The sequence below is a fragment of the Vicugna pacos genome, chromosome 3 (genome assembly GCF_048564905.1).
Source record: "Vicugna pacos chromosome 3, VicPac4, whole genome shotgun sequence".
NCBI lineage: Eukaryota > Metazoa > Chordata > Mammalia > Artiodactyla > Camelidae > Vicugna > Vicugna pacos.
The window spans coordinates 5,435,722-5,463,698 of record NC_132989.1 but is presented as its reverse complement, the minus strand read 5'-3'; the positions used below and the strand labels follow the sequence as shown (position 1 = coordinate 5,463,698).

The 27,977-nt window shown below is 40.8% G+C and overlaps 2 protein-coding genes across 2 annotated transcripts; one reads left to right on the top strand and one right to left on the bottom strand.

The window, feature by feature from the left end:
* Positions 1–398: 398 nt before the first annotated feature.
* On the bottom strand, positions 399–8,963 carry LOC102528869 (olfactory receptor 2T3-like). Its single transcript, XM_015252175.3, is given in 6 exon segments — positions 399–731; positions 1,127–1,194; positions 5,872–6,092; positions 8,017–8,427; positions 8,429–8,906; positions 8,909–8,963. Coding segments are annotated over 6 exon segments (1,566 nt in total).
* A 9,273-nt stretch (positions 8,964–18,236) lies between these two features.
* Positions 18,237–19,199, top strand: LOC140689329 (olfactory receptor 2T29-like). The gene has a single exon (XM_072949797.1). It carries the CDS (start codon positions 18,237–18,239, stop codon positions 19,197–19,199), a length of 963 nt encoding a protein of 320 aa, XP_072805898.1.
* The last annotated feature ends 8,778 nt before the right edge of the window (positions 19,200–27,977 follow it).

Genomic DNA, 27,977 nt, shown 5'->3' with positions numbered 1-27,977 from the left:
TTTATTTCAATTATAGTATTTTTTTAAATCTCTGTTTGGATGTTTTTTCTGTTTTCTAACTCTTTGTTTAAAAACTTTTAGCTTCTTGTTCTTTGCATCCATTCTTCTCCCAAGTTCTTTGATCATCTTTACAATCACTACCCTGAACTCTTTCTCTGGTAAATTACCCAGCTCTATTTCACTTTGTTCTTCTTCTAAGGTGTTATGTTGTTCCTTTGTCTGGAACATGTTCCTCTGTGACCACATTTTACTTTTGCTGCTGTTTGCTTTTTTACGTATCTTGCAGGTTAGTTACATTTTCCAACTGTGGAGAAGTGGCCTTCCGTAGAAGACTTTCCATGCATCCTAGCCACACACTCCCCTCTCAGAACCCAAGCTGCCCACTTCAGATCTGTCCCCTATGAGGGCTGTGTGGACTCTTGTGTTGTGGCGGGCTGACTCTCAGGGTGGTCTAATAGTCTTGCTTGGCTCCCAGTTTGATTTGTCTCCAAGATGATCTGTGCAGGGGTTGCTGGCTGCTGGTTAACAGGACTGTAGATCCTAAGGGCAGTCCTAGGACTAGGCCTAGCACACTGGTGGGCGGAGTCTGGATCCAGAAGACTCTGGGGCTGTTGCCCACTCACTGACGGGTGAAGCCAGGTGCTGGGGTTAGTGCTGGACTGCTGGCAGGCAGCACCAGGACCCGAAGTCTGGTTGCAGGTTCCAGAGATCTCAGAGCTGGTGTGAGGTTGCTGGGGGGTGGGTATGTGTTTCCTAACACAGTTGGTACGGGTTTGGGATGTCCAGAAGCTTGTGTTGGCCTGCTCGTGGGCAAGGCTGGCATCCTGCTGGTCTTGGGTCAGGGTCTAACCTGCTGTAGTCAGGCTGGGTCTGTAGACTGTGGGATTGTAGTTGTCCTGCATCTAGTTTCTGTCCTCTGGTGGGTGAGACTTGTCCAGAGGCTAAAGGAGACTTCCTGGAGGGCAAGACCAGGGCCTAGAGGATTCTGGATTGATGCCTGCTCACTGGTGGATGGAGCTGGGTCCTGGGCTCTCTGGTGGGCAGGGCCATGCGTAGAATTAATTGCGGACTCAGGACGCCTTTAAGCAATCTATCTGCTGATGGGTGGGACAGTGTCACCACTCACAAGTTCCTTGGCCTGAGGCACACCAGCACTGGTGTCTATAGGCTCTTGGTTGGAGCCAGATCTTGGCACTAATGAGTCAGAGGAAAGAGTCCACAATAGTAACTCATCACCAGTGTCCACATGGTAGAAGGAGCACGCAAGAAACGCTGCTGCCAGTTCCTAGGTCCCTAGGGTGAGATCCAGTTGTCTCCTGCCTCTCTAGGAGACTCTCCAAAACCAGCAGGTAGATCTAGCCCATGCTCCCATCAAATTACTGCTTTGCCACGAGTCTGGGAATGTGTGTGATTTTGCGTCCATCCTGTAAGAGAGAAGTCTCTATTTCCCCTGGTTTTGTGGGGCCCCCAACATTAAACCCCACTGGCTCTAAAGCTAAATGCTTTGTGGGCTCGTCTTCCAGATGGAAGGCTCCCAGGCCAGTGAGCCCAACCGTGGGGCTCAGAATTCTCACTCCTGTGGGAGAACCTCTGCAGTGTGATTATTCTCCTGTTTGTTGGTTGCCCACCCCAAGGGTGTTGGACTTGACTCACCGGTGTCTAGCTCTCCTCCCCATCTAGTCATAGTTCCCTCTTTGTGTCTGCAGTTGTAGAACTCTTTTTAGTACGTTCCAGTCTTTCTCATTGAAGTTTGTTCCGAAAATAGTTATGGTTTTGATGTCCCCATGAGAGGAATTGAGCTCAGGGTCTTTCTACCCTGCCGTCTTGGTGATCTTGCATCTATCTTTTCTAATTAAAGTTTTTATTTTCTTTGGATAAATACCCAGGAGTGGAATTCCTGAATCATATGGTAGTTTCGCTTTTAATTTTTTGAGGAATCTCCATACTTTTTTTCCATAATGGCTGCACCAAAGTACATTCCAAACAGCACTGCACGAAGGTTCCCTTTTCTCCACATCTTTGTCACCACTTGTTATTTTTTGCTTTTTTGATGATAGCCATCCTGACCGGTGTGAGGTGATGTCTCATTGTGGTTTTGGTTTGTATTTCCATGATAATTAGTTATGTTGAACATATTTTCAGATGCCTATGGCCATGTGTGGATCTTCCTTGGAAAAATATCTATTCAGACTCTCTACCCACTAAAGAGATACAAAGAAATAAAACAGCTGACAGGAACACCATATAAGTTGGAAGACAGAAAAGGAGTTTAGGTATCTTAAAGTCCTACCCACTCTTTACATGGTATAGAGGGACTTAGAAATAAAAAATAAAGATAAGATATTTCATACAAAATATAACCTAAATAAAGCTGGTTCATCAGAAAAAATAGGAAAAAAGTCATCAATAAATACAGAGAAATACCACTTAAACATAACAAAATGTACAAAAATATTAAAAGCTAGTATACCATGACATTTAAATTTTATTTGGCTCAATATAATGCCCCTAGAACATATCAGACAAAAAAAGATAAAACTAAATAGGCAAAAATAGTAGACAATTATAACACATTCCCTTCTCTATAACTGACAGAAGAAATAGATGAAAATTACAATTTGAACAGCACAATCCATAATGGACGCATGAAAAACAGTACATTTAATAATAATGGACCATATGAACATTCATAAAAACTGAACACACAACAGCCATAAAATAAGGTATAAAATAGTTCAGAGGATTAACTCTCTGACCACAGTGTTTGAATTCAAAATTCAATGAAAAGACACAAGAAACTGTCTCATGTGGTTGTCTACTGTAAGATTTTATTCTAAATAACATTAGAATAACAGTGGGCAAAATAAAAATTGACATATCAAACCTATGGAAAACTCTAAGACACCAGGTAAGAGGAAGTTTAGAAGCTTAAATACATACATTAAAAAATTTTAAATTTAAGATCAATGACTGAAACATTCTTTAAAAAATATAAAATAATGACAAATGAAAACCAACGAGAGTAAAAGAAACAAAATATACAATTAGGAGGATTAACAAAGCTAGATGACTCTCCTTTGAAAAGGTGAGTAATATTGATAAACTTCTGCTGATAATGGACAAGGAATAAAAGATAAGACACAAGTTACTATTGTCAGCAATGAAAACAAAAACATACCAGAGATGCCAGAAAATTATACGATAGTAATTGATTCTGTGATGTGTTTATTGATTATAGGATATAAAAAATTCATACCACCAGGACACATGTACAAAAATGTGCATAGCAGCATTATTTGTAAATGCTAAAAACTGAAGGCAACATAAGTATTCATCAACAACAGAGCACATAAATAAATTATAGTATAATCAGAGAATTAAGTCCTATACAAGAGAAAAATGTGACAAATGCTGGAGAGGCTGTGGAGAAAGGGGAACCCTCCTACACTGCTGGTGGGAATGCAGTTTGGTGCAGCCACTGTGGAAAACAGTATGGGGATTCCTCAAAAGACTAGGAATAGACTTATCGTATGACCCAGGAATCCCGCTTCTGGGCATAAATCCAGAAGGAACCCTACTTCAGGATGACACCTGCACCCCAATGTTCATAGCAGCACTATTTACGATAGCCAAGACATGGAAACAGCCTAAATGTCCATCAACGGATGACTGGATAAAGAAAAGGTGGTATATTTATACAATGGAATACTACTCAGCCATAAAAACGGCAACATAACGCCATTTGCAGCAACATGGATGCTCCTGGAGAATGTCATTCTAAGTGAAGTAAGCCAGAGAGAGAAAGAAAAATGCCATATGAGATCACTCATATGTGGAATCTACAAAACAAACAAGCAAACAAACAAACAAAACATCAATACAAAACAGAAACAGACTTATAGACATACAGTACAAACTTGTGGTTGCCAAGGGGGTGGGGGGTGGGAAGGGACAGACTGGGATTTCAAAATATAGAATAGATAGATAAATAAGATATAACTGTACAGCACAGGGAAGTATATACAAGATCTTATGGTAGCTCACAGAGAAAAAAAGTGACAATGAATATATCTATGCTCATGTATAACTGAATAATTGTGCTCTGGAATTTGACACAACATTGTAAAATTATTATAAATCAATAAAAAATGTTAAAAAAAGAAAAATTGGTAAATCCATGATGCAGCAACATGGGTGAATTTTAAAATATAATAATAATCAATTCTAAAACAAATCAGAAAAATTATGACCCATTCATATATGAATGAAATTAATTGGCACTGTTGAGTATACATAAACAGGCAAAAATCTATGAATAAAAATAAGAAAATAAATTTTAGGAGGAGGGTAATGGCTCAGTGGTAGAGGGTGTGCTTAGCATGCATGAGGTCCTGGGTTCAATTCTCAGGACCTCCATTAAAAAAAAAATTATATATATATATATACACCTAATTACTAGCCCCCAATTTTTGTAACATTCAGGACAGTGGCTACCTTGCAGGCAGAAGCTGGTGTTGAATAAACAGATTTAGGGCTTCCAGGCACTAGGGAATGTTTCTTCTATGTGTGGGGAATGGGCACTTGATGGTCCCTTTACAAACATTTCATAAACTATTCCTTTTAAAATAATACACATTTTTCAATGTTATTTTATTTTTGAACAAATGCAATAGATTTAAAGAATATAGAGGACTAAAGGTAAAATATTTTGCGCTAGTCTTTCAATAAAATATAGTACATCTCAAGGTGGCAGTTGGAAATCTTAAAAAGGAGAACAATTTTTAGGATGACCATTCAGAAATTTTTCAAATTGTTGTTTATGAAAGTAGGGCATCCCCATACCTCTCCCATGAGATGTGCAACCACTTTTATTAGGTATGTTTGCCTTTATTCTTGCCCTATTCCAGTCTCCAATTACTCTAATCCTACAGTAAACATTGTAAAATTCATATTTATTCATGAGTATATTTAGTATACATTTAATTATATATGAATATAATTCATTGTATGCTATTTACTCTAGATTTATAGAAGTTGGAAATTGAATGACAAGATATTTTAAATATATATATTATATTTAATATATAAAACACATTTAATTTCTTTTAATATATTTAGTTTATTTTAATATATAAAATATGTATTCTCAATGCCTCCCTGTTCATTCTAGTGTACATACCTACTCAATTCGGTATTTACAGCTTCGGGGTATCTCCCCTGCTTCTTTTATCCTTATGTCTGTTCAGGTGCTGGTCCTCTCTTTGAAACATTCTTTTGTCTCTTTACATATATAATCTTTACTTTAGGATCACTGCTCAAGTCTGGGGTTCCCTTCTAGATGCTGTGGGGCTTTCTGGGTGGAGCCATCTCCTAGCTCTTATGACTGGGATCTCAAGTCTGTACAGCTCTCTCCTCCACTAGCAAATAAAACCCTTGAAGTAAGGGCTTGTGTCCCGGCCACTGCTGTGTCCCCTGTGAACTGCACAACATCTGTGGCATAGAAAATAATCCGTTAAGATGAATAAAAGATTGAATGATCCAACTGTCTATGGAGATTTTCTTTTTTCAAAGAGTTTGATAAGCAGAATGGTATTTATATTAAATTGAAGGATACTGGATAAATAATCAATTCATGACAAAAAGATAAAATAAGCTTTTTAAAATATGGTTTTATAGTTTAATTGAATACTTAAGTGGAACCGTCCAATTGGAAGATGAAAAAGACCAGGAATACTGTTCTTTAATTCAACAGACAATTGCTGAGCTCCTCCCATGTGACAAAGTCTACACTGGTGTCCTCATGTCCCTGATGGAGCAGAGCAGACACACAGAGGCAGAGTCTTGGGCAAAGCCACCTTCAAGGAGTCACACCTGAGAAAGGGAAGCAGTTTGGTTTCCCCTTCTCAAAAGTGATGTAAGGCAACTGCGAGAGCTTGAGCAAGCCCATAAATGTCACACAGTTCTTGAGAACTACAGAGGCATATCCTGAACTAAACTCAAGACCAATCCTTTTCAGTTTATTCCATCTAATCACAACAGACCCCTGATTTATGGGTAAATTCAAACTCAAGATTTTAGTTTTTCTTTGCACTCTATGCTCCTGAATGACAATCAGGTAAAACAGACACTCATTAAAAACAAAACTTATAGAAAGTTCATCAACGGATGACTGGATAAAGAAGAGGTGGTATATTTATACAATGGAATACTACTCAGCCATAAAAACTGACAACATAACGCCATTTGCAGCAACATGGATGTTCCTGGAGAATGTCATTCTAAGTGAAGTAAGCCAGAGAGAGAAAGAAAAATACCATATGAGATCACTCATATGTGGAATCTTAAAAAAAAAAATACAAAACAGAAACAGACTCATAGACATAGAATACAAACTTGTGGTTGCCAAGGGGGCGGAGGGTGGGAAGGGATAGACTGGATTTCAAAATTGTAGAACAGATAAACAAGATTATACTGTATAGCACGGGGAAATATACACAAGATCTTATGGTAGCTCACGGAGTAAAAAAATGTGACAATGAATATATATATGTTCATGGATGACTGAAAAAATGTGCTCTACACTGGAATTTGACACAACATTGTAAAATGATTATAAATCAATAAAAAATTTTAAAAAAGACTTATCAAATGATACCAATAAGCTAATAAAAAGGGTAACTACCTCTGTTTAATATGCTTTTTGTATAGTCTTGTTTTTCTTAATCACAGCAATTTCTAAAGCAAAAATTTTACCTACCTCTAGAAAAAATCTCTTATTTTTCACTGCATTTTGCCCCTAACTTCATGGAATTATTTCCAATTTCAGACAAATTATTTTCATGCACTAAAGGAATAATCATAAATGAGAATCAAAAGTATTCAGTTGGCATGCCATGTGAAGAAGGTAAATCCAATAGGGCAGTTTATTGAAATCCAGCAGGATAGGAACACCTGGTGTGTATCTCTTGATGGTAAGATCAAGGTTCTGTGCCAGTTGGTAGTTACTTAACAATTTAGAACCCCAAACTCCTCCTTGCATATTAATCAGAGTAAATGTATTTTTTCCTCTAGTTTCTCACATCCCAGAAACACTAGACACGTGAATTATTTTTATCATGAAAGCAACAGTGTCTTGATGCTACGTGTAGATTTATGGACATTCTATTTGTAGAATGATATACAGTAAAGGAGGTAATAACTGGTGAATATTCCAAACTCTTTCTGTTCATTCTCCCTGTTTCAGAAGGAAGCAGCTAAGAAGATTAGGATTCTCTAAATTCCCATCCTCCTCCAAGGCTGTTATACTTAGTCTAAATATGGTATAATTTATCCTACGATAAATTATAGCACAAAAAAACTAAATAAGAAATTTCTTTAAAAATTTTTTTACATGTTTTATGAGCTGTGAAGTTAGGTGAACTTCTCTGGATCTTTCATGCGGATTGGCATTTGGTCTAAGTAGTTTTGATGGTCAAATAATATTGAAACTATTGGTATTTAAACCATAGATCTCACATTCAATATTTGAAAAAAAAAAGTGTTCATTGTACTGAGATCTAATAGCACTCATTGGACCTCTGGTTGCCACATGTGAACTATGAGTTAAGGGGTTTTGCAAAGTAAGGGAAACCCCAATTTTCCCTCCAGGATTAAGCTGGGATCCGAATTCCTCTGAGTAGGCCACATTCAGGGTTAAGGTGTTCATGCTGAAGTCTCATACCAGAATGACCAAAACACTTTGGACGGGAGACCACTTAAAAGGGCCTATGTGCTGTTTTCTTTACGTCAGCGATTGGCTCACAGATGCATACGGGTATGAGGACATTAAACCTAAGGAGATTAAGTTATGATGTGTACGCAGTATGGAGGAGATATGCCACATGCTTAAGAAAGAGGAAAGATAATAACCGGATTCATTGTTGGAGGCCCTGGAACCTGGGGACAAAGTCGAGGAGAAACAGGGAGGGGAGGAATAACATAAAAGGGACAGAGGCATCCCCAGGCTCTCCCATTTACAGCCTTCTTAGGCTCAGCCCTGATCGCGTCATACTCCGCAGAGCATCTGTGACATCTTTATTATGGAGGCTATAAATGAGGGGGTTCAGCACAGGGGTGATGATGGTGTAAAAGGCTGACCCCATCATGTCCTGCTCAGCCGTGTGGTAGGAACCAGGAAGCACGTAGGTGTAGATGGCAGCACCAAAGAAGAGCGACACTACAGTTACGTGAGAGGAGCAGGTGGCAAAGGCCTTCCTGCGGCCCTCTGCTGAGGCGACTCTGCGGATGAGATGCAGGAGGAGGGCATAGGAGCTTGAGAGGACGGTGATGGGGATGAGGAGCACGAGGACACAGCACAGGTACACGAGCAGCTTGTAGAGGGAGACGTCGGCGCAGGAGAGCTTCAGCAAGGTGGGAGCCTCACAGAAGCATTTTTCTGGACTGGCAGAAGGGGAAGCTCATGGTGATGGGGGTGAGCAGCAAACCGTCAACCACTCCTAGGAACCAGCAAGCAGGTACCAGGCATTCACAGACCCTCTGATTCATCAGCAAGGGGTAATGGAGAGGTCTGCAAATAGCAGCATATCGGTCGCACGCCAGAGCAGAAAGGAGAAAAAACTCAGCTCCAGCGAGAGTCAGATAGAAAAACACCTGGATCCCACAGCCTAAGGGAGAAATTGTACGATCTCCTGTGACCTGGCCCAGGAGCATCTTGGGCACAGTCGCAGATATGTACGTGAGGTCCATGAGGGAGAGCTGGCTGATGAAGAAGTACATGGGGGTGTGCAGGCGGGGCTCCTGGTGGATCACGACGATGAGGAGGGTGTTCCCAGCGAGGGCCATCACGAAGAAGATGAAGGTCACGGTGTAGAGGAGGACGGCGTGCTTGGTTTCACCAAAGAGGCCACCAAGATGAAATCAGCATCTGATGTTTGGTTCTGCGAATTTTGCTTCCCTGAGCACATGGTCTTGGTTAGCAGTTCTCACTCGAGGGAGAAAATGAGAATCATCGTTTTTCAGAATTTTCATATGCACACGAATTCCTTAACCCTTTTCCAGTAGGAAAACTGCTTTAAGCTAATTTTTCAAATATGAGGTTGTATCAGTGTAGAATCAAAAGTTCAAATCTCTGAGAGGCCAGGATGCAGTCTGGCTCCAAGTCTAAAGTAGATTATGAAATCAGCCTGCAGAGGTGACCACTCATGAGCTGTATACATACAAAAGGTATTATATACTCTGTAAATCGTAATTTCTCCCCAAACTGATAAAATAAAAGAGCTCATCTCTTGGCATGGTTAGAAAGCTGCAGTAGGAACCACTCGTTAAGTCCGTAACACAATGTGAGTGTTGAATGAAGTCATTCATTACTAAGTCCCTACTCCACTTTTGGACATAGCTGCTCATCCAGGACTCAGTGATCGTATTGAAAGCTGAAACTTATGTTAATATTAACATCGTTAATGAGTTGAAAATCACTGAAGTTTGCTGAAAACTTGAAAGCTTAAATATTTTCTGCCATCGTATATCTCCGTTAATCTGTGAACTCCCCTTCCCTTGCTAAACGATTCAGTGTATTCAACTTTTCCTTGAATGATGACGCCCCATTAAACAGGACCATGAGGGGCATCAGAGTGGAGAGGCTGGGTAGATCAGCTCAGGCGAAGGCCTGGTGGAAGACAGGGCATTCAGGGTGCCAAGCTGGTGCGGGGCAGGAGGGCAGGCGTGGTGCAGACCTTTACAGGGGAGGAGAGCACTTGGGTGCAAATACAGCACAGGACGGGAGTGCAGAAGGGGTGCAGATCTGGCACAGGACAGGAAGGCACTCAGGGTGCAGACCTGCTGCAGGACAGGAGAGGTGCCGATCTAGCACAGAGGAGGGCCCTTGGGGTGCGTACCTGATACAGAGCAGGATGTTAGGAGGTGTGCAGATCTGGTGCAGGGGAGGAAGACGGAGGAGAGTCTGTGTAGGACAGTAGGGCAGTCGTCTGATGGCTGATCCCCCTCACAACTTCAAAGTGAAATCTATTTTTTTTTCTTTTTTTAGGGGAAGAGGTAACTAGGTCTATTTGTCTACTTATTTCTTAAGTGGAGGTACTGGGGATTGAACCCTGGACCTTGTGCCTGCTAGGCAGGCACTCGTACCACTGAGCTATCTCTTCCTCCTCAAAGTGAAGTCTAAAGCATTTATTGTATTATGTTTCACACAGAGTTTATAAGGAAAAAACCCCCAAAAGCTACAGATGTCCTACATAGCAATTATTCAGTTGAAAAACATTTTAAATAATTATTTTTCCTTTTGCTGTTGCATTTTACCCCCAAGTTGTCTAGAACATTAGGTAGTCCATGCACAGTGAATGAATAAATGACTGAGTGAGTGAGTGAGTGAGTGAATGAATGAATAATAATAAATGAGTACACGGACCAGTTGCGTTAAACCAAACATAAAGCTACGTTCCTATAATCCAGCATAGTGATCCCCCCGGTACTGCATCTCAGTTTCCTCACAAAAGAAGTAAAATTCTCCCTTCTATAAATTAGCAGTTTTTGCTCAACAACTGCTTTGCCTGCATATTTCAATGTTTAAGTTCCCATTTGAACTGCTTGAATTATGCTTGACACAATTGTCCTAAAATGATTCTGTTAAGAAGAGAGTTAAGTTCTATATTATGGCAAAGTCAGAAGCTCCATGTCTGACTGAGGTCTGGTCGGTCGCAGAGTTGCTGCACAGAAGGTGAGAGAAATTTGCAGAGGAAAAAAAAATCACGTAGTCACTGAGACAAAAGGAAATGTGAAGCAAAGTATGGTGCAGTGTAACTAGGTCAAAAAAAAAATCTAGGATTTCAGGAAATCTAAAGTCAGAATCAGACACTTTGCTCCTTATTTTTTGGGGGATTTTATAAATTTCTGAAGAGACATGTTAACAAGCCACATTCTGGCAAATAGACAAACACGGCAATTAGAGTACATACCATTGGTTCCACCTTTTCTGCTCTTCCAGAGAGTAAATCTGAGCCACACCAGCTGAATGAATCTGCTCTTACCATTCCAAGGCCAGGGAAGTTAGGTTTAAATCCTGGAGGCAGGGTGGGCAAGTTACATCATTGTGTTCTCTAGGGAGTTGATTTAAATGTCTCTTCTTGAATCCTTCATAGTATTGAACAAACATAGAAACTAATAGGACTTAGGAAAGTCAGGAGGAACTTTCATGTTTCTTATTTATTCATATTACCCCCATTTGGCATCAGTGCAACCCTGGAGTTCTCCTTTTTAAAAGACTCTTTCAGAATCTACCGGTTTGTTTTTTTGTTTTTTCATTTGTTTTGCCCCTTATATTGTAAGTTTTCACTCATGGTACACGTGGGAATTGAACGTGTCTGTCATTTAAGAGCTGCAGCTGCCAAAAACCAAATGTATCTACCTTTTTCATAAAGATACTGTACATTTTTAAAGTTCAGACTTGTATTTTTCAATTTATAATATTTTTCTGTTTTTTATTTATAACATTCTCCCTCCTCTCTTTGTAAAAACAAATCTGAATTTCAGAAAGGCAGTATCATGTGGAATTTTAACACCAGATGAGTTAAAACATCTCTGAGATTACAAATACTTGGCAGTTCGAGATTTGTAGATACTGACAGGTAGATACAGAATAGATGAACAAGTTTATATTGTGTGGCGCAGGGGAATATAGTCAAGATCTTGTAATATCTCAACGTGAAGAAGAGCATGAGGGCGACTATATGTATATTCATGTCTGATTGAAAAACTGTGCTGTACACCAGAAGTTGACACAACATTGTAAACTGACTATAATAAAAATAATATAACTCAATAATAAAAAAAACCCCAAATACTTAAGAGAAAGTAGGTTGGGATTATCTAAGCGGACTTCTCAGTTTTCATAGGCTGAAAATAATATATTGGCTCATAATCAGTTCAAACACAGGTTGTGAGCCGGTCAATTTCAAGGGCAGTGTCAGGATCCTGTATTTTTCCCTTGTGATCGCTTCCACCACTCCTATCTAAGGGTTCTATACTACGTTTCCCAGAAGCACTATCCTTTCATTATTCTAGGTTAGAGTTTTACAAGGACAGGAGTCTCATTCAAATGAGGAAAATGGAAGTGAAATGGGGAACATAATTTCTTGTGGTCTGAGATGTGGCTTCTGCAGAAAGCGGAGCTTTTCCTGATGTGGAAGTCTCACCGACATTTCTGTGAGTCTTAAGATTTAGTCCCATTTTGGGTATCCAATGCAAGTAGTTTCTCAGACAATGCCATGATTCCAATTTCCCCACCCATGCCAGTTTCTCAAAGTCAAGTGGGACTTAGTATTTTTCCAAACTTCCATGTGACGGCTGCCAGATCTTCCTATGTGACTGAAATATTGTGCTGTACATCAGAAACTGACACAGCATTACAAACTGACTTTACTTCAATAAAAATATATTTTAAAAAAAGAATAAAAGAAGAAGGCTAACTGTTCCATCAGATGTTTACAAGTATCATAATTAACATCAATTAAACAAGACAGTTTTTAAAACTTAGTGATAGATAATTGGAACAGAGGAGATAGGATGGAAACTTAACCTTATCTGCTTTGGCTCCTGGTGTAAGAATTCTATCCTGCCTTCTTGTGCAATCCCATTCCTTCCCACATGCATTGATCATCACCTAGCCCATGACTTCAGGACTCTTCTCCCTGCTGAAAGCCTGATTCAGGTACCCAGGGTTCCTGCATTGTCTCTATTTCCCTGTCTATTGGGAGACTTGAGTCCCAGACTTCAGTTCGAAGTTTCCTCTCCAACATGCCCTGCCCCAGTACCCTGAGTGCATCCACAGAACTCTACTGTTAACACCTCTGTCATCACGCCTTCGCCCGGTCACTCACTACATGTCTCACCAACACTCACCAAACCCTGCTCTGCATCCTTGCTTCCCGGATTCATTCTCCATCAGACCTCCAATGGTGATGCTGATAGCCCCAAGCCTGTCATGTCTTTCCTCTCTCTCCATCTTCTAATGACACCTCAGAGTAGGATTCACCGGGAGCTAAGAGAGCCAAAGCTCTGGAGCCTCACACCCTGTGTGCCTCTAAGTGCTGACAGCTGCTGGAAGTCATGGGGTGTTGGAGTGGGAAGAGGAAGAGAGGCTTCAAGTCAAGACACAAGATGATGTGAGCATGTCTGGTAAGCTGTTCAAAGAGATGTTAAAAATGGGGACCGTTTGTTGTTATGACTGCCTTTCTTTTTCTAAATTCATGTTCACTCTTGTGAGTTTCGTGTGTGTATTTTAAAAGACCATTTCCTTAAACACACCTTGATCAACCCTGGTCCTTCTGAAGCCACTGTCCTGCAGACCCGCCACTTGGGTCCATGTGTAACATCACTTTTTATGTTTCTCTGACTTCCTCACGCTTGGGGACATGGAAGTTCTTGCTGCTGATCACACATTGTGAAGGAAAGGGGGTGCTGTCACCCAAGTACCAAGAGTCCTCACCAAACACTGGGGCCCGTGGGTCCCTCACTGCTGAGCTGCTGGAGCTGCTACATTCTGGGGCTATTAATGGGGACCCTTCCCTGCTGTGACCCAGAGGCCTGCATCCCACCAATGCCGATGAAACTGCCTTTGGGGTCCTGGATCCTGCAGTTCCTGCGTTGGTCCTCAGGTGACAAAGGGGTTAGGACAAATCATCTGCAGCCTGAAACGGTGGAGGACACGGGGGGGCTCCAGCCCCAAATGTGAGCCTTACAAACAGAAGACATTGTCTGTACAAGGATGCCATGGACAAAAAACAGCATGGGAAAATGTTCAACATTTTGAGAACACACGTATAGAAAAAGGCACAGAAGGGTTTGGCTGCAAGTTCCATGAAGGTGGGGCTTCTTCTGTCTTGTTCACTTGTCAATTCCAGCTGCCTGGTGTATGGTATACACTTTATCAATATTTGTAGTCTCAAAGCAGAATATAAGTATTAAGGCAGGATTTTAGTCTGAGAATAGCTTATGGTTCATTTTTGAGGCTTCTTTGTAATGGTTTCTGTTTTTTATCTTTTCCTTTGAGGATCTGTTGACATTCAAATGCAGTGCAACATTAAAGCAGCACAGACTGCAACTGAATTTCAGAAGAAAGAGTAAGATCAGTAACTTAATGAAGAGTGATCCAGATGAAGATGTAAGGAGATCACGTCAGCTTTAGTGTCAACCACAGCACTGAATAGCGAGCTGGCTTTGACATATCAGTTGGACTAGGAGCCAGAGTCTGTATCTGTGAAATGTTAAAAAAACGCATCAGTACCTCACAAAATATTCTTGAAGATTAAATGAGGAGATATATACATACACACAGACACATACATGTAAAAGATAAGTTATAATATGAAAGGATAAGGCTACATATATAACTAACATACATAAACTAACATTTATTCTCATAGATAAGAAATTGCTTTAAAGATTAAGACTAGAGATTACTGTTAAGATTTCAAGATTCAATTATAAAAGGAGATTTTAAATACCTGAGAAGAAAAGTGCCACAAAATACATATGATTTTCTAGCACTCTTAATTGCAGTCTAGTTGAGGGTCCCAGAGGGAATTTATCAGCAGAAAATTGTTACCCATTTGCTAACGGGCGCAGGGATGACGTCACGCTCCTGTTTCTCCTTATACAGTAGACTGTGGCCACTTTCCATTGTCCCAACTTGATGAGGCTTTTGGCATCATCTGATGTTGGGGCCAATCAGATAGGAAGACAGGGCGACAGGACCAAAGGGTAACTATGGGCTTTGACGTGTTCCACTTCTGTCACATGTGATTAATTCTAGACCATATTTCCTCATGTTTTCTCTATCATCTGTTTCTGTGGAAAGAAGCAAATGTGTTTTTTTCCCTCGAATATTGTATATAACATTTATTTACTGCAGCGTATTATGACATGGGGTTGGATTTCTAGTTCTATACAGACTGAGGAATATACATTCCTCCTTTATTATTGTATGATGAGTTTGAGACGGACATTGTACAGAAGAAAAGGCACTAATTTGACACTGAATGTGGACTATTTCTGGTAGTGATAACGCTGACACAAATGTCTCAATATCATGTATGTTTTGCAGAAGAACGTGACAGTGGCTGGCTAATACCCAAACTGTAGGCTCTGGAGGGAAGGCTGGGTCCTGGCAAGCAGGCACTGTGTGTCGCCACAGCTGAGCTGAGACGTGAGTGCCCCTGCAGGGGACACTGTGTGACGTAGGCAGATGCCCCAGGAATAGGAATTATTGAACCTATAAAAGGAGAGAATAAAATGAGTAAGTGCCTCACAGTCCGCTGGGGAGAAAAACATGGTAAAGAAATAGAGCACTTGCTGGGATGCTGTCAGCTTCAAATAAAGACTTGATCTTATTCTCCCAGAATTATTAGTACTTTCTCTATTGTACACACTACTTTGTTACTTTTGAGCTCAGGCACTCTTTTGTTCATGTTGAGCTCAGTCAGTTGGATAGAGGAAAGTAAGAGTGAACAGGGAAGCCGACTGTCCTGTGTGGTACGGACAGAATTCCCTCGACTGTTCGGCTTCCCAGGTGGGCTGCTCAGTGTGACTTGATCACGGAGAATCCCATTTACCAAAGTGCAACAGAGCTTTACCCAGTGCCTCCTACTTGCCCTCCGGCTCTCCCTTCATTCATTCAGCCAACAGCTCTGAGGTCTTCACATGTGCTGGTCACGGCGTTAGTTCTTACTTCAATTTGACCACAAATAGACTCAACCACCGGTGTGTCTTCAGGTGATCAGACTGTTTTTAAATTTTGCACAGAGCTCCATTTTCATCTACCAGTGTAGGCGGAACTTGACAGAAATAATATATTTGAATGCAACGTGTCCAGGATTTGTTAGATATTCATATTAAGGCATCAGAATAATTTTTAGTGTTGCCTACTGCTTCAGCACTCCAGAATATGGGACTGTTAATAAGTTGAATATTTAACTCATCTTTGGAATTATTGTAAGAGTGTGAAATATATTTGAAACTCGGAAATTCTTCCTGCAATAGCCCTGCATCAGAAAGATTGTAAACTCTTCTAAGAGGGGCCAATATTTTCTTCTTGTTTGTAAGGGCTTGTAAAGTTTAACACTTTACATGTCATACATTAAAGAGTTGCAAAGGTCTAATCTCCATAAAAGAAATTGTAGGAAAAGCTATTCCTGGTTCTGTTAAGATGCATTGTGCTTCTTTTGTTCTAATTTATTTTGTACCTTTTAAAATTCTACTTAAATCATGTTTATATAACATGTGTCCTTGAACAGACTGAGTGTGTTGTCCTTAGGGGTAACCAAGTATTACTTTACTTTCATTTGTCTTCAGCATCCAACACATAGGCTGTGAGCTGCAAAATAGAGGAAGAACGTTGAATTAGAGTCGTAGACTTTTCAGCACTTTTTGGTTTTCCTCTCTGCATCTCTGTTTCCATAAATAATTGATTGCTACAGATAATAAAGCAGATGATGTTCACAGAACAACGAAAACCTTGTCTTGTAAATGGCAGTGATCATCCCATGCTGGTTCTTCACCCTGAAATTTAGAAATAATAGTATGAGTTTTAAGAAGATGAAGTTAGAGAAGCATGTAGTAGATGGAACAGGGATAAGGTTCTCCATAAAATTCCGCTTAACCACAGTTAAATAATAAACATATGTTATTTATTTATTTATATTCATATATTTGTATTTATATATTCATATTTATATAACTGCATATTTATGTAGGTTGTATGTATTTACATAAATTTTAAGATTATATGTATTGTAGTCTTGGGCTACAAAAATAATCAAATTCAAGTTTTTATCTGCCATCACTCATATGTGGAATCTAAAAAAAAAAAGAACATAAATACACAACAGAAACAGACTCATAGACATAGAATACAAACTTGTGGTTGCCAGTGGGAAAGGGGATGGGGAGGGACAGACTGGGAGTTCAAAATTTTCAGATACCGACAGGCACATGTACAATAGATAAGTAAGATTATACTGTACAGCACAGGGAAATGTATACAAGATCTTGTGGTAGCTCACGGTGACAAAGAATGTGACAATGAATATACGTATGTTCATGTATGACTGAAAAATTGTGCTCTACCCTGGAAGTTGACACAACACTGTAAACTGACTATAACTCAATAAAATAAAATAAAATAAAAAATTTTTATCTGCCAGATAAAACTGGCAAACTGAAGTAATGCATCTCGTATCGTAAAGCAGTCATGGTAACAGCCATCTCTCACATAGATTCTGCATAATAATTACTGTGCATATTAACCTGTTAACAATATATGTGCTTATTCACTTGTAACTGGTAATGATACAAGCATTCTCATAATTTAAACTTACTCCTAACCATGTCTGAGATCACATTATTATCCCCTTTTTTATGTAGCGTGGACAAAGCAATGGTGGGTAGAGAACAATCCGGACCCAGAGCCACAGTGCATCCTCAGAGTCTGGCCTCCTCACTCGGGGTCCTTAAGGTATCTGAGGGCTTGGTCACCGGTGAAGACCCAGCCTGCTTCTGTGGATGCATGACTGGCCCCACACAACCACAGAGCCTCAGAGCACGGCCTCAACCTGCAGGCAAAGGGAGCTCAAGGTCCTGTAATGGATTTCCTCAAATTATGTTTCCGTTACTTGCTAATTCATTTTATATGGAATGCAGCCCTAAGATTTTTTTATTTTTAGAATCCACTTGGGTCCTGAAACCAGAGAGGTTTATTCAATTCTGATTTTTATAACAACAACAACAACAAAAAAACTGTAGAAACAGGGGGTTGATTTATTTATTTCAATAATTTACTTTTTGTGTTTGCATAGGGCAGTGATTCCGAAAATTTCTTCACATGTTGACAAATGACACTGTTGATTATCAGGAAAACTCATGACCTTGAACTTTGGCAAACTTATTATCAGTAACCAATTCTTTTGACCCATAGGTGTGAATTCCTTGTCTTTCAGTAAATTTGTTGAATTACAAGTATTTTACAATCCCCAAAGTTACACTCTCACGGCACATCTTCTGTTGGTACAACTGGCTTACTGTGCATGCATACACACCCCCCCCCACACGCACACACACGTGCACACACACAGACACACGCACACGCTAACCAGACATTCAGTTCAGGTGGTCGTATCCCGTGAGTGATCCATTAATCACAACTCTGTCCTTGGTGCTCTAGGTGAAACCCCATGGCCAGCTCCACCTGGGCGGCCAACCACACTGGACAGCTGGATTTCATCCTCGTGGGGCTCTTCAGTCAGTCCAAGCACACAGCTCTCCTTTGTGTGGTCGTTTTTGTGATCTTCCTGATGGCTTTGTCTGGAAACAGCATCCTGATCCTCCTGATATACTCTGATACCCACCTCCACACCCCCATGTACTTTTTCATCAGCCAGTTGTCTCTCATTGATATGATGTACATTTCTGTCACTGCACCCAAGATGCTCATGGACCAGATAATGGGTGTGAGTAAGATCTCAGCCCCTGAATGTGGGATGCAGATGTTTCTCTATTTGACAATAGGAGGTTCAGAATATTTCCTTCTGGCTGCCATGGCCTATGACCGCTATGTGGCCATCTGCCATCCGCTCCATTATTCTATGTTCATGAACCACAAGGTATGGCTTCTCCTGGTGTCTGGCTGCTGGATCCTGGGATCGGTGGACGGCTTAATGCTCACACCCATCACCATGACCTTTCCTTTCTGCAGATCCAGGGAGATCCATCATTTCTTCTGTGAGGTCCCTGCTGTCATGAAGCTTTCCTGCTCAGACACATCCCTTGAAGAGACACTCATATACCTGTGCTGTGTCCTCATGCTCCTCATCCCTGTGACAGTCATTTCAAGCTCCTATTCTTTCATCCTCCTCACCATCCACAGGATGAACTCAGCAGAGGCCCGGAAGAAGGCCTTTGCCACGTGCTCTTCCCACATGGCTGTGGTCATCCTCTTCTGCGGGGCTGCTGCCTACAACTACATGCTCCCCAGCTCCTACCACAGCCCTGAGAAGGACATGGTCGTATCTGCCTTTTATACCATACTCACTCCTGTGCTAAACCCTTTAATCTATAGTCTTAGGAATAAGGATGTCACGGGGGCTCTAAAGAAGTTGTTGAATGAGGTGTCTGTCTTTCTGAAAACTGTAAAGTAAGACTTTTCATAGTATTGGTTTTTCTTCACTCCACACATCAGAAATTTATGGTCTTATGCCAGTGTTATTCCTCAGACTCTAATACCACTATGTGTCATCTCATATTCATCCATTTTAGAGGAATTATTTCCCTGTGCTGGAAACTCCCCATTCTTATACTCCCTCTATACAGAAATGATTTTTGCTATTGTGGTGAATCTACATTACACTTTTTCTGAAGTTGAAAACTGCACTGTGATTATATGGAGGAATATTCATGTTCTTAGGACACACATAATTAAAATAAGGAGGAAAATATCATAAGATGTGCAGCTGAACTGAGAGAGGAGACAAAAAGGTGATGAAGCAAAAGAGGTGCAATGTTATCAAGAGAACTGAGGAAAAGTTTATATGTGTTAATTGCACTGTTTTATTCATAGTACTGGTTTGTGTATTTGAAATTATGTAAAAATAAAGAGTAAAGTAACAGACTTTTCTCCTTTTTTTTTTTTAAGTTCCTGCTGTCTGCTTGGTGGCAGTGAAAGTGACATATCTTAGAAATCATGCTCGTATTAACATGGCTGATCATTGCTGTGACAGAGCAGTCCTGCGCCTGCCTTTATCGAGGGTGACGTGGTTCCTTGTGATCCAACTCTGCAAGCATCTAGGGAGGGTTCCCTCTCCGAAATGCTTAGTACCTTGCGGTAGATTGGAAATCCAAGGCCACATAAAGTACCTTGAAAAATACATTAACTTCAAGTGGAAGGAGGGCTTAGGGAATATTCCCTGCATGAGACGATATTGGGCTGAGATTTGAAGTATGGGACTTGATATACAATCGAGCCGAAGGAGAACATTAACATTCAGTCCTTCATCTATCAAATATCATTTCTGTTTCCTTTTTTAATAGTATTCTGCATTTCTATTGATAGTTTCTCTTATTTCTTTCAGTATTTTTATCATCACCGTTTTGAAGTCAGGATCTAGTAGACTGTCGAGGTCTATTTCATTGTTGGATGTTTCAGGGGATTTCTCTTGTTCTCTTATTTGGGAGTGGTCCCTCTGCTTCCGCATTTTGCTTATTTCTCTGAGTCTCTGAAATTAGAAGTAACAGCCTTCTATTGTGATCTTCAAGGTTTTTTTGTTAAGTCGGCCGATCCCTGTGTAGACCATGTGAGCCTAACATTTTTGTCGAAAGGGCTGTTTTAGTTGCCATGTCTTCCCCACGTGTGCTGGCCATTATCACCTTGATTGGCAGTGTGGTCGGTGTATGGTGACCAGAGCCTGCCCTGGTTGTTGAGCGGGGCCTCCTCTTTGCTCTGTGGTTGGCACGCCCCTGACAGGGGCCATGTCTGCCCCCCAGTTTTTGGAATAGAGGCTTTCAGACCCATTTCTGAGTTGTGGTGTGTGGTGGGCAGGGCTGGAGTGCTTCTGCTGGATGGGGAGCCACTGAGTACTCCTCCACAGGAGATACCCACCAGAAAGTGCCATCTGTTGGCACTGCCCTTGTCCCCACCTCAGCTGCAGGAATGTTAGCAATCCACCTTGGTGACCCTCAGATTCTGCACCCACAGAGCCACCACTGCAGATCTGCCAGTGTCAGGCACTAGGACCCACAGCAGTGCATGTGCAGTCACACTCTTGGATCCACCGTGAGCCACCATGTCAGTCCAGAACCCAGCCCTCGGTCCATGTATGGTACGCAGGCTCACTGTTAATGCCAGACCCACTCCTGCTGTGCACCAGAACTTTGCTTGGTTGTCTTAAAGGCATGGGTCCTCAAAGGTACCAGTGGCGCAAGTCTTCCACCACTGCCTGGGGCTCAAATCAAATCTCAGTCCCACCCAAAGTCGCGGGATCCCTGGCTACAGATTCAAGTTTCAGCCCCATCTCCAACAGGGAACTGTGCAACAGCAATTGTTTCCCTACCAGAGCAAGCTGAGAACATGGCTGTGTCTGAATCCCACCCCTCTGCTCCTGAGAAAACGCACCAACAATGGTGCTGGGAAGTGCCCTCTGGGCTAGTGGAGGTGGCTGCTACGGCAGGGCTGCATTCAACCCCTCTCCCCACCATGAACCAGCAGTGGTGCTTTCCGTGGGGGGATCCAGGATGTTTTGCACACTCTCCTAGCCTCAGCCCGCACCCAAATCCAGTCCCCTGAGGCTGCCTCTGCCCAGCCAGCCCCAGTCCTCTCCCTGGGCTTGTCTGTGGAAGCCCCTGCCCCAGCAGCCTGGCCCAGCCCACTTCCACTGGCTTCTGTCTTGGTCTAGGGATGGCAAGGACACTCTATGCTGGTTTCCCTTAGTTCTGTCTGCGGAGCGACTGCCGCTTTCCCCTCCAAGCCTCTGAAGCTCGCTCTCTGTCCCCATTCACCTCCCCATGGAGAGGAGAAGGGGCTTCCCAGAGTGAGGGAGCTTTTCCTCCTTTACCCACCACCCGCTCCCCAAGGGATGTCTCCTGCACTGATAGCCTTTGCCTTTTTCTTCTTTTCTTTCCTGCCCAATTTTGTGAGGATTTTCTTATACTTACGACTGTAAGAGATATTCTACCAAACTGTAGTACGTATTCTGTGCGATTTGTTCCATATGCAGGTGTAGATTTTGCTGGGAGCGGGTGAGCATCACATCCTTCTACCTGCCATCTTGCAAAGTGAGTTTTTATTGAGCAATAGAACACTTACAAGGGGCAAGCAGGCAGACTCAGGTGTGTAGCTGCTCAGAGTTTCTTTGGTAAGATGGTTATATAGGGTATAAAAATGAACAGATGAAATATTCTTTGGGGAGGAAGAAGTTGGGGTCATTTCCTCTAATTTTTATCCCAGTTTCACCTTCCCAGGGGAAGGAGGGATTTTTATCCTTATTTAGCCTGGAACAGAAGTGTCATGGCGTCAGTGCATGATGGGTTCTTCTTATCTGGAAGGCTAATTTTATTATAATAAAGGCACAATGAGCAAAAAGTTACATTTGGATGCCGGAGAGTCCCATCTTTTCCACTTTTCTTTGTCTGCCTACAGGACCCCTGTCATCTCAAGATCCATGGCTTTGTGAGTCTAGAAGCTCCTGATTTTCCTTGTCTGCCCGAGGACCCCTGTTGTTCACAAGATGTATGGTTTCCTGCCACATGACCCGTGCCTCCCTTTCTCTGCTCATGTCTAGATATCTGCCTTCTCTAACAAATAGGCTGTAGTTTCTGTTCCTTTGCATTTTTCAGACGTGTTTTTTGGTTGACAACTGGGTATTTTGAATATTACAATATGGCAGGTTTTGAAATCAGATTCTTTTCTCTTCTCAGAATGTGTTGTTGTTGTTACTTTTGGGGGTTTATGATTATTTTTTGTTTAGTGTTTTTTCTGAACTATCGTTAAAATAAAGACTACGTGTTTTGTTAAGTGCGGTCACTGAAGTCTCAAATTCTTTAGTTAATGGTCACATACAGATTCAACAGATATTCCCTTCAACATCTGGAGCCTCCCCCAAATAATAGTAGCAACAAGAACAACAAATAACATACCCTAAAAATAGTCTGGTGATTTTTTTCCAGTTTAGCAATGTGATGTGGCACCATTGAAACATGCCTTTACAACTCGGCTTCAGTCTTTGTTTCCTGCTGGAAGAAATGCTAGAGTTTAGCCAGATGCAAAGCAGATGGTCTTCTCCATTTCTTTCTGGGTCATGCATCTTGATGTGAACTTATATTGTGGATTTCTGTTGTTCTTCTATATCCCCTGGTGTGTGTGAGAACTTTTCAAAGTTATTAATTCCCTAAACAACTTCCCTAGTCTCTTTCTTTCCTGGCTTCTCCATCTCTCTTCTGGTTTCCCTATGTGTACCTCTTGTCCTAGACAGCCATGGAATTTATACGAACTCTCCACCTCCAGTAATGAGGAATAAAACAAACATCATAAAGTTAGCAGAAGGAAGGTAAAAATCAGCAGAAAAAAAATGTGAGACTAGACAAAAGAAAAGATCAACAAAACCAAGGTAATTCTTTGAAGATAAAATTGGTAAATGTTTGGCAAAACTAAGAAAACAGAGAAAATTTAAATAAAATTATAAATGGAAAAGGAATTTTTGAACGGATAGAGCAGAGGTAAAAAGGATCATTAAAAACTAATATAAACAAGTATAGGTTGTGAAATTGTATAACTTAAAAAAGATGAATAAATTTTGAAAAATATATATCCTGCCAAGATTGAACAATGAAGAAATAGAAAATCTGAACAGACTAATCACAATTAATGAGGTCTCAGTAGTAATCAAACCCTTCCAGCAAAGAAAACCCAGTAACTAACGGCTTCACTGGTAAATTCTACAAATATTTAGAGAATCATTAATGTCAGTTCTACTCAAACTATTCTAAGAAACTGAAGAAGAGGGAACACTTTGAAATTCACATTACGAGGTCAGCATTACTTTGATACCAATGTCGAAAAAGATCACTATAAGAAAAACCGCTGGCCAATACGCATGATGAACAAAGGTGCAAAAAATCCTGTACAAAATACCAGCAAACAAAACTCAACAACACATCACAATGTTATACAGCAGGATCAAGTGGGATTTCTCTCTGCATTACAAGGATGTGTCAACAAAAGCAAATCAACAAATATAATACATCCCACTAGCAGAATGGCAAATAGCTGTTTGTGATAAATTCAATAGACGGAGGGAAAAAAAAAATTAGACAATACTCATCATGAGTTCATGATAAAAACTCTTGACATATTAGGTGTGTAAGGAATCTACCTTGACATAGTAAAGGCCATATATGACAAATCCATAGTTAACATTATATTAAACAATTGAAGGGCTAAATCTTAATATTAGAAAAAAAAGAGACAAGGAGGTCCACATTAGCCGTTCCTATTTAACAAAGTGCTAGAAATCCTAGCCAGAGCAATTAGGCAAGGAAAAGAAATAAATGACAGCTAAATTTGAAAGAATAAATTAAAATTAAGTATTTGCAGATTATATGATCTTGTGTATGGAAAACCTTAATAACCCACCAAAAGCTGTTAGCCGTGGTAAACAAATCCACGAAATTCGTTGAATACTGTATCAACATACAAAAATCAGTTGTTTTTGTACACTCAAAACAAACTATTAGAAAAAGGAATTATGAAATAGATATCTTAAACAATACCATCAAACCTATAAAATACTTAGAAATAAATTTAACCAAAGAGGTGAGAGATCTGTACACTAGGAACTGCAAAACATTGATGAGAGGAGGAGGGACCAAGATGGTGGGGTAGGAGACATAGATCATTCCCCACACGCACCAAAAACAAAACAAAAACAAAACCAAAAAACATAAAAATTACATCTACACTTGGGGAAATTCTTATGGAAATTAACTGGAAACTGGTAGAAGAAATCGTTTATACCAAAAGCTACAAGAAAGATTTCCATGTAACTGATTGAGATGGAAAAAAATAAGTGTAGGATGGGGACTCCCCCCAGCCAGCAAGAGAAATGTGAAAGAAAGAGAAAGTCTGCATGGATGGACCGTTGCACCCAGACTGAGTCACAGACTGGGTATCCTAGTCCTGGGATACCGCCTGGAGGAGACAAGCCATCTTGGCTGCTGGGAGAACCAATGGGACAGATAGAAGAGCTAGAGAGATGTAGATTCTACTGGAGAGTGCATGAATGTTGGCTTACCAAGAATCAAGGTGAAGAGAGCTTCGTACTGGCGGCTGCTGCCTCTCATGCTCTTGCAATTCAAATGGGTCAAATGCTCTAGTCCTGCTCACTCTTCACCACGCTTGGTGCAAGGTCTGGCCAGCTGACTCCTGGGAAAAGGCTCAGTCTAGCTATGCACAAACTGGGGAGGCCTGGCATGTGATCCAGGTGCCGCGGAGGTGGCCATTGTCAGTGCACACTTAGGTGGGATCACGAGAACGTGCCATAGTTTGTCTCCCAGCTGAGCCAAAGCTCTGACACCCCCACACCACCATGAAACTTATCACTGGATCTGGGGCAGATGGGTCTTGGGAGAAGACTGCCACAGAGGTGACCCAGAATGCCCCCTCAATTCGTGCAACCACAACACTGACCCACAGCCCTAGCTAAACAAATGCCACACCTCTACACACTCCACAACACAGATGTGCACTAGATTTAGGATGAACAAAACAGGGAAAGGGACAGAACTTTGGGCTGCATCTAAACAGAGCCACAGATGCCTACAAAGGCAGTGAATCGGTCCTATGTGAGTGCCCAGGCTTCCCTTGCTTCAGCAATCCCCTCCTTTTGGGACAGGGTAGGCGCTCATGGGGAATAGGCCCTAATCAAGCTCCAACCTACTTGAACAACTGAGGAGTAGATGACGCCCCTGATAGGCCAGCAGCAGCCACAGTGCAGGGAAGAAGTCTCACTTCACATCCTACAAAGCTTTAGAACACCCAACAAAAACCATACTTCCTCTCAAGGTGATAATGACCAGTATAACCTGAGGAAATTTGTGATTGGTGTTCGTATCAAAAACAATCCTTGTACCAAAGATATTGAACACGCAGTCTACACAGGGATGCACCCACATGAAAAATCCTGATAAATACCGTAATAGATAATGATTTCTCCTAAATTCATAGATAAAGAATATGCATATATTTCTTTTAGCCATACATTTCTCATAGATTTTATTTGGGGCCTCTCTCTTTTCTTCTCAGTGAGCCTGTTTAGAGATTTGTCAACTTTGTTGATCTTATCAAAAAAAAAAAAAAGCTCATGGCTTTATCGATCTTTTCTATTGTTTTTAATATATATTTTATTTCCTCTCTGATTTTCATTATTTCCTTCCTTCTTCTGACTTTGGGTTTTGATTGTTCTTTTTCTAATTCTTTTAAGTGGGAAGCTGGGATGTTTATCTGAAATTTTTTTAAAACATTTTTTTTATTGAGTTAAAGTCATTCTACAATGTTGTGTCAAATTCCAGTGTACAGCACAATTTTTCAGTTATACATGAACATATATATATTCATTGTCACATTTTTTTCACTGTGAGCTACCATAAGATCTTGTGTATATTTCCCTGTGCTATACAGTATAACCTTGTTTATCTATTCTACATTTTGAACTCCCAGTCTGTCCCTTCCCACCCCCCACACCTTTGGCAACCACAAGTTTGTGTTCTATGTCTACAAGTCTGTTTCTGTTTTGTACTTATGTTTTGCTTTGTTTTTCTTTTTAGATTCCACATATGAGTGACATCATATGGTACTTTTCTTTCTCTTTCTGGCTTACTTCACTTAGAATGACATTCTCCAGGAACATTCATGTTGCTGCAAAAGGCATTATGTTGTCTTTTTTATGGCCGAATAGTATTCCATTGTATAAATATACCACATCTTCTTCATCCAGTCATCTGTTGATGGACATTTAGGCTGTTTCCATGTCTTGGCTATTGTAAATAGTGCTGCTATGAACATTGGGGTGCAGGTGTCATTTTGAAGTAGGGTTCCTTCTGGATATATGCCCATATCAAATTACTCAGGGCATATTTCACAGAATTGGAACTTTTTGTTTCTTGTGGAATGCCTTTATCATTATGAACTTCTCTCTTATAACTAATTTTGTTGCATCCCATGGATTTTTGTAAGGATGTGCTTTGATTTTTATTTCTTTAAATCAGATATGTTCTGATTTCCTCTTTGATTTCATTATTGACTTACTGGTTTTTTTAGTAGAATGTTGTTTAGTCTTCATATGTTTGTTTTTTTTCACTTTTTCTTTCTGTGGTTAATTTCTAGTTTCATACTGCAGTGGTTAGATGATGCTTAAAATGCTTTTTATCCTCTTAAATTTGTTGAAGCTTGTTTTGTGACCTACTGTGTGATCCACCCTAGAGAATGTCCCATGTGTGCTTGAAAATAATGTGTATTCTGTATGTGTGTGTGTGTGTGTGTGTGCGCGCGCGCGCGTGTGCGTGCTTCTTTTTGGATGTCCTGTAGTGTCCTGTAGATATCAATGCAATCCAACTGATCTGTGGTGTTATTTAGGACCTCTGTTGCTTTACTGATTTTCTGTCTATATTGTTTGTCTGTTGATGTCAGTTAAATTAATTATATTCTCCTACTAGTTTTGTAGTATTGTCAATTTCCCCCTTTACTTGTGTTAGGGTTAAGTTTGTGAATATAGGTGCGCCTTTATTGGGTGCATATATACTTACAAGTGTAACAGCCTCTTGGACTGATCTCTTAATCATTGTATAGTGCCCTTCTTGGTCTGTCTTTATTAGACAAAGTCTGTTTTGTCTAATATGTGTAGTGCTACTCTCACTGTCTTGTCATTTCCACTTGCATGAAATATCGCTTTCCATTCCCTCGCTTTCAGGGCAAAGACTTAGTCTAGCTATTCAGAGACAGGCTGAGGCACCTGAGGTGTGATCTGGGCAGCACGGTGGAAACTATTGTTCTTGCAGGTGTCAGAGCAGCAAGTTGAACAGGGCAGACATTGTCAGCACATGCACCAGGCAACGCCACAAGAATGTACAGTGGCTAAGCACAAAATCTCAAGCCTACAGGCCCAGGGACAGGACCTGATATTGAAGTGCAAAGACAATCTTCAGGGCCTGGGGTATGATCTTGGGGGAGCCACCTAGCCCACTGTCAGCAGTCACATGGTGGTAATGGGTCAAACCATAGCAGACATTGTCAATGTGTACACGGGGAGGCTCCATAAGAATGCACAGCGGATAAACACAGAAACTTGGGCAAACAGGCCCTCGGTAAGAGTTTTTTTTTTTTTTTTTGAAAAGATAAACAAAATCAACAAAATTCTAGCCAGATTCACCTG

Bases quoted from the DNA above. Each gene is read 5' to 3' on its own strand.
- LOC140689329 (XM_072949797.1), top strand. From the start codon at position 18,237: ATGGCCAGCTCCACCTGGGCGGCCAACCACACTGGACAGCTGGATTTC.